This window comes from Trachurus japonicus, chromosome 1, assembly GCF_045865225.1.
Source record: "Trachurus japonicus isolate A0001 chromosome 1, Traja_1.0".
In the NCBI taxonomy this organism is placed as follows: domain Eukaryota; kingdom Metazoa; phylum Chordata; class Actinopteri; order Carangiformes; family Carangidae; genus Trachurus; species Trachurus japonicus.
Genome location: NC_140907.1, coordinates 10,951,895 through 10,964,080, shown reverse-complemented (window position 1 = coordinate 10,964,080; position 12,186 = coordinate 10,951,895). Strand labels below are relative to the sequence as shown.

The window sequence follows — 12,186 nt, the reverse complement described above, 5'->3', positions numbered from 1 at the left end:
AGGAAATGCTATCTTACACTCAACACTAACAACAAGGAAGGAAAAAAAGATAAAGCAGGTAAATGGCATAGAACAAAATAAATAGATATAATAAATAGATAATTCAAAGGAATGAAAATAGTAACACTGCATCAAATTCAAGTTAAGATCTATTAATACAATAAAAACAATAATTAATGTTGTACATCTAAAAATAATAAGGAATGTTACTTGTACATTCAGTAACATAGCAGTGACTTGAGGACATACAGTGTGGTTGTAGCACAACAGACTGTCCCTTCATTTGTGGAAGCAGGAAATAAACAAGATCCACCCTGGTGATTTGTGACCGGGTGGTTTGGTTTATTTCTCTGGTTCAGACAGTCCAACCACATTCCAGCTTTATCTTGATACCCTACTTATGCAGCCTCCCTGCGATGTTGGCAGGATGCGAAGATCAGGAAAACATCAATTTATTCTGATATAGAAGTATTCAAGCTTCCTTTACCCCAGGCTAAATGAGCTCATTTAAACTGAAATAGCATTTTTTTATGTATAGTATTACACATTTTACACGTGAAACCAGGCACCATCCAACAGCAGACTGAGTGGCTGCTTTTAAATCAATCAATTGTAATATCTTAATGTACAACTCAGACTAATACAAATGCAGCATTAACAGCAGGTCTAAGAACTTTTTATTTTATCCTCTCGTCTCACTCTGAGAAAACAGATAAGTGAATTTACCAAGAACTCCAAGTATTCCTTTGAATAAGACACATCTCGGTGCAGTTTGTTAAAACTAAACAGGGTGAAATGGTGTTGAGCCACTTTGCTGCACACTGCTGGAGCCAGTCCCAGTGGAGAGCAAATCTTCCCAAAGTGTAACTGGCTTTAAAAAGAGGCTGAAAGCTGCTCTGCTCCCCTCTCGCTTCTTCTAAGCACTTCATCTGGCACTTAAATTATCTATTGTATACTTTTAACATCTATTTGAATGCATGTTTAATACCTGGTAAACACTGAATGACCTCTAGGTGAGCTAAACTAATAGACATGCCTTGTTTGCCTGGTCTGAGGAACCTTACTTATTACAGTTTCTCTCTCTCCCTATAAATAATAAACCACATGACCTGATGAGAGGAGAAGTCTTTGCAGTGGCCACAGTGTCTCCATTAAAATACACGCTTCATCCTGCTGAAGTGTCCTTGAACAGGAGCCTTCGTCTCTACCTGCTCTCTGCTCGCTCTGTGTTACCTGCAGCTCAATTCCCACTAGATGTAAATGTAATGACGGGGGAGCGCTCTGTGTTTTTGTCTGTGTCAAGTCTGAGGCAAAACAAACAGGATGAAAATGTTTCCATTTTGTCCTTGATTCACTTTTTTGGAAAATTCTAACCTTGTTGTCATTCACTCTTTTTTTCTTTTTTTTATCTCCCGTGTAGCTCTCCTCCCTCTGTCCTCCTCTCACTTCTCCTCCCATCTCATCTTTTCATATCTTTTCTTTTTTTTCACTGTCTCTCTCTCTCTGATAGCCTGGCTCTAACTCAAACTAGTGTGTTATTGATGACTTGCTCTGTGTTTCTGCTGTTCTGGCTTCTGTCCTACACTTGCTTCATAGGAGCCAAATATCTTGCTCCCGTACAAACACACACACACACACACACACACACACATGCACACACACACACACACTCTCTGGCACACTGTTGGCCTCATCCCAGTCGGGATCAGAGGCCCCGTGCGGCCCCTCCTGTCTCCCTGCCGACTGCTTGCTGTAATCAGTCATTGTGGAGTGGACACCCCATCCATCATGGAGGCTAAGCTCCCTTCATGGCTCTGGCCCATAACCCACAGCACACCTGTCAACAGCAGTCCACATCACCGCTCTGACTTTGCACTGTCTCCTCAACTCTGTGGATAAAACTTAAGTTCTCAAAGAAGAAAATGAAGGTGTCCTTTCAAAATAAAGTTGCCCTTAATTCATCATCAGCTTATCATTAATCTTGTGAAGTCTAATCTAAAACATTGAAGATGAGTCTGTCGCTGCATCAGGTCTTATTGACTCCTATATTGTTTTTGTTTTTTTTCTTTGAATGATTTAACGCCAGATGAAAAGTCATAGCTGAGAATCCTGAGTACATTGAGAACACCTGGGGGGGGGGGTTTGATTTACCATTATTAAAAACAATTATTTTAGTTTAGTTGATTCACTTTAGTTGAGTTGCACAGGTTCAATAAGATGAACACAGTAAAAGGGTTATATTCCTCGCACAGGAGAGGAAGGAGTCCTCCCCTTCATTTCAACAAGTCATTGAAAACTTATATGGTTCAATAATGTGATGCAACCAAGTGCCAAGTGGTGTAACCAGTATTTTTTCATAAAAATCTGACCAAATACAGGAAACAAAATCTGGCCTCAAATGTGAAATAAATGTCATTCACTTTTGAATGCAACACTATGTTTCTTGACAATTTTTACATAATTTGTCACATTAGCAGTGGTGTTTAGGTTATGTCCCAATCAGTGTTGCGATTTCGATGTAATGTTTTCAGAAGAAAGTGTATTTTTTTATAAGAACGATCATTATAATTCTTTTGTTGTTACACCATTTGACATTGTCAGGGCATTCTTACTTTTTTTTTTTTTTTAATGGTTCAAATGTCATTTCAAATGGCATAAAACCAATGTGAATTCAAAATGTATATGTAAATGTATATTTTTTAACAAACCTGATGCTTTTAAAACATTTTTTAAAGATAATTCTGAATTGCTCACCTTGCCAACCCTTGTCTCTCTCTGACCCTTATGTAATCAGGAAGTAGCATTAAGATAGAGATTTTAATTTAATTTTTTAAAACCTAAGTACAGAAAATAAAACAATGTCAAAAAGTGTTAATATAATAACGTTTGTTTTACAATAAATTATGTTGTTATTTTGTAAAGTGTGTATCTTTTTCACTATTGCAATGTTTGTTATGTTGTATTTTGTGGATTGTACGTATTTTTTAATTGAGCGTTCTTGAGTCCATCAGTTTATATATTAATTGATATTATCAAAGATCAGGTAAACAATAAAATGATGAATCATACATGTACATTGATGTACATTAACAGTAGTCTGAGAAAGAAAGAACTGTACAACATCAAATGGACAGATGTGTAAAAAAAACCAAAACAAAACAAAAAAGAATCAATGTGTTTGTGATGTAAGTCACAAATTTGCTGAAAAAAAGTCACATAAAAGGAGGTTTTTGTGCAACATTTCTATCAATTTTGCAACATGTCGACTTTGAACTCTCAGTGAAAAAAAAATTTGGATTTTGTCAATCAAAGACAAACTCAGATGAGTTCATTCCTATTTTAGAAATTTGAAAGAGCTTCACTTTGAAATGAAAGATGAGACACAGAAAGGTCACAGAGAAAGTGAAGCCTCTCCAGCAGGTTAATAGCTTGTCTCAGTTTGCTGATGTTTGCTCTGCCCTGCTGTACATCTTTTTTTTGACTTTTTGATTTTTGTTTCTTTGCCTCCGCAGATAGCTGCTCTGCAGAAAGGAGGAGACAGCTTCCCACTCACAGCCGCCTCAGGCAAAGTGCTCGGAAAGGTGCGGCAAAGGACAGACGCGCAAAAATAGAAGCAAATAGTTCTGAGATCTTGTTGTTTTGTTGCCGGCTGACTTCAAAGAACAAACACCATGCTAAAAGTCAAACTCAACAAAGTGTGTGTGTGATGAGAACAATGACAGAGAGAAAGAGAGAGGGAGAGAGAGAAAGAGAGAGGGATGGATGTTGAAAAGTTACCAGAGTCTCTTTGTGTCCAGGCGCTGCGCAGCTCTGACAGCAGCTCCAAGCCGGTGTACGTCTCCGTGGGACACAAGATCAGTCTGGACACGGCTGTGCGCCTCACACACTCTTGCTGTCGCTACCGTGTCCCCGAGCCCATCAGACAGGTACACACACACACACGACCAAACACACAGAGCCACTGAAAGTAAAGAAGCCTGCCACAGTGAAAAGGCACAACTCTAAAGACTCTGTGATTGGATGTAACAAAAGTTGAACCCCTCAGCTGTGAGGGAGAGTGAACAGTGATCATCGCTTGTGTAACAGCGTCCTGCTGTGAGGCAGGGAGCGTGTGATCATTTACACTGTGTGCGCCTTGCAGCAGAAGGGCCTTGGAGAAGTGGAGGAAATAATTAGGGAATTAGGGATGTGTAGTTTGTTTTTCTATGAACCAGATAACTGGTCAAAGCTGCAATGTGACAGTGATGGTTTTGTCTTACAGTAGATGTTGTTTTTAGCTCAAAAGCAGAAAAATGGTAGGCCTCATTCACAAACTTAATGGAGACATATCATGCCCCCTTTCCACAGATTGAAATAGTCCCCAGGTGTCTTAAAGACATGTCTGTGACATGCTTCAGTCAAAATACCCCAAAGATCAAACATCACAGCTCTTTTCATCCTCTCTAAACATCCCTGTTCAGAACGGCTGGTTTCAGTGTCTGTCCCTTTAAATGCAAATGAACCACTGCTTGCCCCGCCCCTTCTACTGGTACCAGGTAGGGGTGGGGTTATGCAAATTCGAAAACTAATGACATCATCAAAAGACAACTGAGGGAACAGCTCATTAAACCACATGGATTTCAACCCAGGGAGCCTGAGCATTACAGATTTCTTTTTTGTCAATTCTCACATTTTGGGGTCCAGAAGGCAAAACAAACACCCATATATGTTGAAGGGAAACTTCGTTTTTTTTCAACCTGGGCCCTGTTTTCATATGTTTTTTTGTATACGTGAGTGATGGATAATACAGCCTGCAGCCCAGCTAACGCTCTTCAACCGGACAAGTGGCTCCCGTCAAAGTTCACCCTATAAACATGCCTTTTTTCACCCTGACAGGCTCAGATAGTTACAATGAGTGTCCGACAACATAATAGAAAGGAGAAATGAACGTATGTCTCTACCTTTAGCATGTCTCCTCTTCTCTGGCAGTAGTCATCCCGGTCAAAGTGGTCACTGCAAACCCTGTGGTCGGCACGGCGACGGTGAAGTGCATCGACAGGAGTGTTAGCATCCATTTGTAGCACAGCTAACTGTTAGCCCTAACTTGTGAAAGCTCTGTGAAAGCTGTGCGAAGAGTAGCCCAACATTTTGTTGTTACAATTTATAAATTCTCCGGTCGTCTCTCTTCACCTCAGTCAGGTAACAGTATTCCCCCACCGTTGTTTTGCCGCGAGTTATCGCGCGATTTCAGAACGAGATTTCTAGCGCGGTGAGATTTGGACACAGATCACAACAAACAGCGACCTCCAGCTAAAGGTAGAGACATACGTTAATTTCTCCTTTCTATTATGTTGTCGGACACTCATTGTAACTATCTGAGCCTGTCAGTGTGAAAAAAAATGCACGTTTATAGGGCGAACTTTGACGGGAGCCACTTGCCCGGTTGAAGAGCGTTAGCTGGGCTGCAGGCTGCCTGCCCGGCTCAATACTGGAGCCACCCAACAATAATTGTATTATCCATCACTCACGTATACAGAAAAACATATGAAAACGGGGCCCAGGTTGAAAAAAAACGAAGTTTCCCTTTAAAGAGCCTTCAAAAAGTGATATTTCCATAATATGTCCCCTTTAAGACGCAAAAGGAGGGAACATGGCTTTGGCATGTTCCTGGGAGAGAGTGCAGGGCAGATAACTGTCTCTAGCAGTATATCTCGAAAAGTGGCATCTAATTCTCAACTACGCACAGAGGGATTGACCTTTAACCACACAAGACTACATAGGAGATTCAAATTCTCTAACAGTCAGTAGTGCGCTGTTCTCCAGATACAACATTCAGTGGACGACTGACAGAATCCTACGTGTCTTTTTTTCCTGTTATTTGCATCAAGTGCTGACGCTACTAAATATAACAGCAGAATTTTGGTTCACTTCCTGCAGCAGTAGCTCCACTTCAGCACTTGGGCTCCGGTGCTCCATCTTTAGATTTTCATTTTAACTTTCTTTCTCACCTCCTCGTCTCGTATCTGTGGTTTCTGTGTGCACACGGCCCTGCAGTCTAATGCCCTTTTAGAGGACTGATGGGGCATTTACCTTTGCTAATCCTATGTTATTAGAATCACCTGTATGAGATGGCATTCATCAATCTAAGAGGAAAGATGCAAACAATTAACACCTTCATGAATCTGACAGCTTTCTTAAGAAATTCTTAAGAACAACTTAAGAAATAATTAAAGAAAATACTAATATGTATAGAAGAAGTAAGCGATCCGGTCATTTTGGCTAACTTCCTGTCAGCTGATGGAGTTAGCAGTCCCCGCCCTCGTCCCTACGTCACCACATTCACGCGCATCCCTTGGCTGCACACACAGAGAGGACCGCCCCTTTATGCCGTTCTCTCTCCTCATTGGATAAAGGTTGTAGGATACAAGGAAAGTTTCTCCTCGGCTTACAGCAGAGCAGAGTGACTGACAGACCCGTGTTTCAGACCAAACACTCTATATAAGTGATTGCTGTCGGAAGATATAACTATTTAAGACTTATATTGACACAAATATTCCGCTTACTTCTACTTTAATAATATTTACTGCTCATCCTATAGCTGCTGTTGTAGATGTCGTATTCAGATAAACTCTGAATATTTTGAAATGTTGAACCAGCCCAGTGTTTCGCAAGAGCGTCGCTTTGTGTGTGTCGTCCGTCTTTGTCTGGGTCCATGTCCCTGCCACACACAGTCAGAGTTAACAAGCTAACATGCTGCAGGGTAAACAGAGCAGGATGATTGATGCTTCAGCAGGACAGGGACAGGGACAGGGACACTGAGCAGGAGAAGTCCTGAGTACCTGTTAGCCAGGAGTGCCCCACACACAGATTAGTGACAGATTAAAGCAGAAACCTGAATTAATGAGTGGAGAAACATAACAACCACGACCCGAGGGCTCACTGAATGTTTGACACGCAGAGTTATCGTATGGATGTATGCTGCGTCTCTCCTCAGCAGAGTGCAGTGCAGTCCTAGACTCTGTTCTGGAGGCTCATCATCTTACTAATACATTGTATGAATTATTTGAAAATCATATCACTCCCTGAGGTTAAAATGTTGAGTTCTGGTGCAGTTGCATGAGGCTGAATGAGGCATGGAAACACACAAACCCCGCTCCTCCTCATTATCTGATATCTGAAGAAACTTAAAACAGTGGTGCATTGATTCTCATTCAAGAGTCACTGTACCACTTATATAGTACACAGATTTGCTGTAGAAGTCATTGGTTGTGACATACACAAATGAAAATGTCTCATATTTACAACAGGAAACTTGGTGTCATACTGAGACAAATTACATTTTTGGTCCAGGAATGTCTCAACTACAGTTATCTGCTTGTTGGACTGAAATGGTTCAAATGAGACGCCTGAATCTGGACGAATTAATCTTGTTGTCAAACTTGATAAAAATGAAACCAAAATGACTGCTAATGGTAAATTAATATTCTGTCCATTGTATCAATACCTCCTTCTTTATTCTTAAAGGTACAGTGTGTAGGAATTACTCCCATCTAGCGTTGCGGTTGTATCGCAAGCAACTCAATCGTATTTTTCATGCTGCATTCATGTGAAATTGGGCAGACGGCAGACGGGCGACAGCCGCTGCACGTAACGGCATAAACAAGCCTCTATGTAAACAAGTGGTCTGTCAGCACGAGGCAAAACAATACACGTGACCATATGTTGTCATGGCGATGTGGTATTGTTTACCTGACCCACGTTTTGCCGGCTTTCTCTGGACTTCTGTGACTAAAATGACATCTGGTTTGTTACCGACGGCTGTCTGCCCGACTGCAGGTGAATGCAGCATTAGTGTAACGCTCCGTTCCTCCTCACTGCGTTACCGCGGTGACTTTTCACAGACGCCACCTCGACCTGAGCCGACAGCTCCGGTGTCTCCGCTGAGTTTCCGTGGTTTCCTACCGTCACACTGCCACTGAACGTAAAAACATGGCGACACCACATGGCAGCCAGCACCGAGCTTACCGCTCCATGTAGATATGAATGATATGAACGGCTAATTCAGAGCTTTTCGATTTTCGTGAATAGATAACAGGAGAAGTTACACAATGTCCCTTTAACTGAAGCTTCCAAGTTTTCATTTCACACACGTGTATTGCACAACTGATCATCACCAGCTTCCAGACTATTGAACTCCACCCATTTTATTCATCAGTATGTGAGCATGTGTCCTGGGCAGCATTACCTATGTGAAAAAGAAAGTTGTATTAATACTTTTTGTCTCCATAGGGAGCTTGGTAAAAAAAAAAAATCGGAACAGTGTAGAAAAAGAAAGAAGTGAACTTACTCAAACTCTGCAGCTTCCTCTCAGTTCAGCTGGAGGCTAGACGCTCAAGGCTACATTAGCCACAGCTAGCACAACACAGCACACCTGGTGATGGTGGTTGAGTTACATTGAGGATAATGTGTACTAGGATATCAAAACCTCTGCCAGGTTTCGATAAGGTAGAAAAAAGTTGAGTGTTGAGTGCAAAGGGAGCATAATATGTCTCCTTTAATACAGGTGGAATAAAATCCCCCCTGATACCTCAGGCAATAACATAGTTACTGAACAATTTCAGGTTCTGTGTGTTGAGTCTTAAAGAATTTATTCATTCAGTGCTGATTTGATTTCAATAAACCGTTTTGATGATCAGAAACAGCAAAACAAGATAATAATTCAACAGCAGTACTACAGTATATATACACACAGTTCAAACAGAAAGAGTCCAGGGAATAAAACTTTGTCTGAACCTTCCTCCTTCTCCTCCTCCTCCTTTTTTCTTTTCTGCCACTAGGTTGTGCTGTGCTTCTGCTGTCCGACACGCTTTTACCTCTGCTGCACAGAAAACACACTAATACACGTGCGCACAACACACATCTCAAAATCAGTTTTTCACCAAGGGAGCTGCAGTAGCATCGGCTTACTCATCCCCTCCTGTGTGTGTGTTTATTTCATGAAAGTGTGAGTGCAATGTGTTTAGCTGGTAGGAGGAAGAGGAGGAGGAAGCAGCAGGGGCTGAATATGGACAGGGACACTCAAACTTCCTCCCTCCAGTCACTGACACCTCTGTCTTTGTCTTCCTCTCTCTTCTTGCCCTGCGTTTCCACTGTCTCTGCCCGTCCCACAGATATTTCCTATTCTCTTTATCGCTGACATCACCGAAAAAAAAAAAGAACTTCACAGATCTAGTCCTGGTGAGTCTCATGTTCACAGCTGAACTCGCCGTTTGTGTCGCTCTTTCGTGGGCAGAGCAAAGATCCTCGTCCCTGGGGCTTTCTGAAACCTCAGTCGAAACTGGTGGAGAAAAACTTTCCAAAAAGCTGTTGATCTGACAGGAAGGCTCCGGGTTACGTAACGGCTTTGTGTTTGAAGTTTGAACACAACTGCACTAACTTCCCCGCAGTCCAGACACACGTCATGGACAACAACAGGGACGGGACGGGCCAGACAGACGTCAAAGTACAGAGATGTAAATACGTGATAATGTCAGGTGCACACTAGGCTGTCGCAATCATTACATAATCACCAAATCTTAATTATTTGAGCTGACCACCATCATTTTGCATTATGGTTAAAATGGTTTCTGGGGCGTCGTTCAGCTCAGTTGGTAGAGCAGTTGCCCCATATGCGTAGGCTGTCCTCGCTGCAGCCGGCCCCGTAGCAAATCACGACTTGGGCGGTCCTTTGCTGCATGTCATTCCCCCTCTCTCTGCCTCCCCATGTCTCTCTTCACTAAACTATTAATTAAAGGCAAAAATGCTCCAAAGATATACTTTAAAAAAAATCATTTCCATTCATCTGTATACAAACAGCTGCATGAAACTATGTCAAAAATGTCATTACCATCACCATTTCCTCCTCGTATTCCACCGAGGTTTGACTTGTCCTCTTTTAATGACATCATCACGTTGCGCCCCCTTCTTCTTTTATAGTTTAATGACACACGAGTGGAGCCACAAACTGTTTATCTAGAGGAGTTTAATTTCTAATATACTATGACCACATTTAAAGGGGACATATTATTGAAATATCACTTTTTGAAGGCTCTTATATATTTAGGTGTTTGTCTTGCCTTCTGGCCCCCAAAATGTGAGATTGACAAAAATAAATCTGTAATGTTCAGGCTCCCTAGGTTGAAATCCATGTGGTTTTTCAAGCTTTTCCCTCAGTTGTCTTCCAGTGATGTAACTAGGATTTGAATTTGCATAACCCCACCCCTACCTGGTACCAGTAGAAGGGGCGGGGCAAGCAGGGGTTCATTTGCATTTAAAGGGACAGGCACTGAAACCAGCCGTTCTGAACAGGGCTGTTTAGAGAGGATGAAAAGAGTTGTGATGTTTGATCCTTGGGGGATTTTGACTGAAGCATGTCGCAGACATGTAATTTAAGATACCTGGGAACTATTTTAATTTGTGGAAAAGGGGCATGATATGTCTCCTTTAAATGAGCATCTATTGCAATGCCAATAAATGGCTCTTCTTCCTCTTCTTCTTCTTCATAAGGTGTAGGTGTATCAATCAGCAATCAGAAAAAGAACCGCAATTATTTGTATGGCAATTAATTGTCAACTAAAATGTCATGATTATGACAGCTCTACACACGCACACATACACATGTGCACACTTGGCTGGGCACAGCAGCTAAAGGTTGCCAAGGTATCCATGGCAGGCATTGTGTTGTGGTTTGTGTGTGTGTGTGTATGTGTGTGTGTCCTGGTGGTGAACCACAACTATTCACTCCGAGCAGTGATGCAGTTTGTCAGACAAGGACACAGCTGACACAACAAGAACACAAACACTCGTCTTATTAATGTTCGTAAACCTTCATCAGGTAATTCACATAGTGTGTCTTATATACTGTTTGTCTATATGGTTTTTACCTTAGATAAAGTGTGGGAACCAGTACCAGGTGTTTGTTTCTATGTATTATCAACCTATCAATAACATGGAGGAAAGCAGCAACTTGGAAAAAGGGGGGAAATGACATTGATCAGTTCTCAGCTAATCACAGTAATTACCCAGGTCTATAATAACTATTTCAATGAAAGCCAACTTAATATTCTCCTCCGGCGGACGTTTATTAAATTTCAGTTGAAAAATGAGCCAAATCCAATCAGATATTGTCAAAGGTTCTTGGATTAGCACAGGGTGTCAGGTTTTAGTTACAGTTTTAATAATCAGGACTGACAGAGGTAAAGTGTCACTGCAGTTTGGTGATCGTGTCCAAAAATCTGTGAATTAACCCTTCGCTCTGCGGAGGCGTCCTCCTCCTCCTCCTCCTCCTCCTCCTCACCATCTAATGAGATCCTCTCACCTCACATCACATCATGAGTGGAGTAAACCCCTCCTTCCACAGCACAGAGACATTCACACAGAGGAAGATAAAAGGGAGAGATGACATCATGGCTGGGTTCTGCAGAGAAGGCTGATGTGTGAATGCACTGCAGCAGAATCTTATGTACCACAATGAAAAACTGACACACACACACACACACACACAGGAGCTCAGACTAATTCACGCCCCATCTCAGCCTTGCTTCCTGACACCATTAAATTCTCACACTCCCACACTTCACTTGATAAAGCCTAAGAGTGCATGTGATGGGAAGTGGAAGGCGACCAGTTACGCGACTGTGTTTTTTCACTCTGAGGTCACTGTGACAGTGAGGGGAGGGGGAGTGACCCAACCAAAGATGACAAATCGAATCCCCGAGCTTTGTTTTGATTCGTCGTCTGGTAGAATCTAACGTCTCTCAGTCATCTGCTGTTTTCCCGGCTGCTGCCTGAGGTGGAGCCCACTGCTGTGTTGATGTATTCATCCTGATCAGAAGAGTTGACTTCAATTTTAAAGCCGTGTCACCACATACATAACCGCGTATTGGCAGATTTAACTGTAAGCCCTAATGATGAAAGCTGCAGGGAAGTGAATGACATAAGGCTCAGTAAGTTCTCAAGCTGCAGGAGCGAACAACACAGGAACACTGGTAAATCACTTCAAGGGATTAAAGTCTGTGCACTTCTTTAAAATCGGACTTTTCATTTATTAAGGTCCATTCGTGATCTACTGTAAGCTGGGTTGTTTTCCTACATGCTCCTGACATTTAAACATTTACCCACAATATACAATATACTGCACTGTACACATCCATCATTTCCTAATAATCC

General features: G+C 41.9%; 1 protein-coding gene across 1 annotated transcript in view; it reads left to right on the top strand.

Moving 5' to 3' along the window:
* LOC146991406 (endonuclease V-like) overlaps window positions 1-12,186 on the top strand; it is a 92,394-nt gene that overhangs the window by 21,719 nt on the left and 58,489 nt on the right. Inside the window, exons 6-7 of the mRNA XM_085769201.1 lie at window positions 3,513-3,581; window positions 3,798-3,926. Coding sequence (XP_085625327.1) covers window positions 3,513-3,581; window positions 3,798-3,926 — 198 coding nt within the window. The remainder of the gene's footprint in view (window positions 1-3,512; window positions 3,582-3,797; window positions 3,927-12,186) is intronic.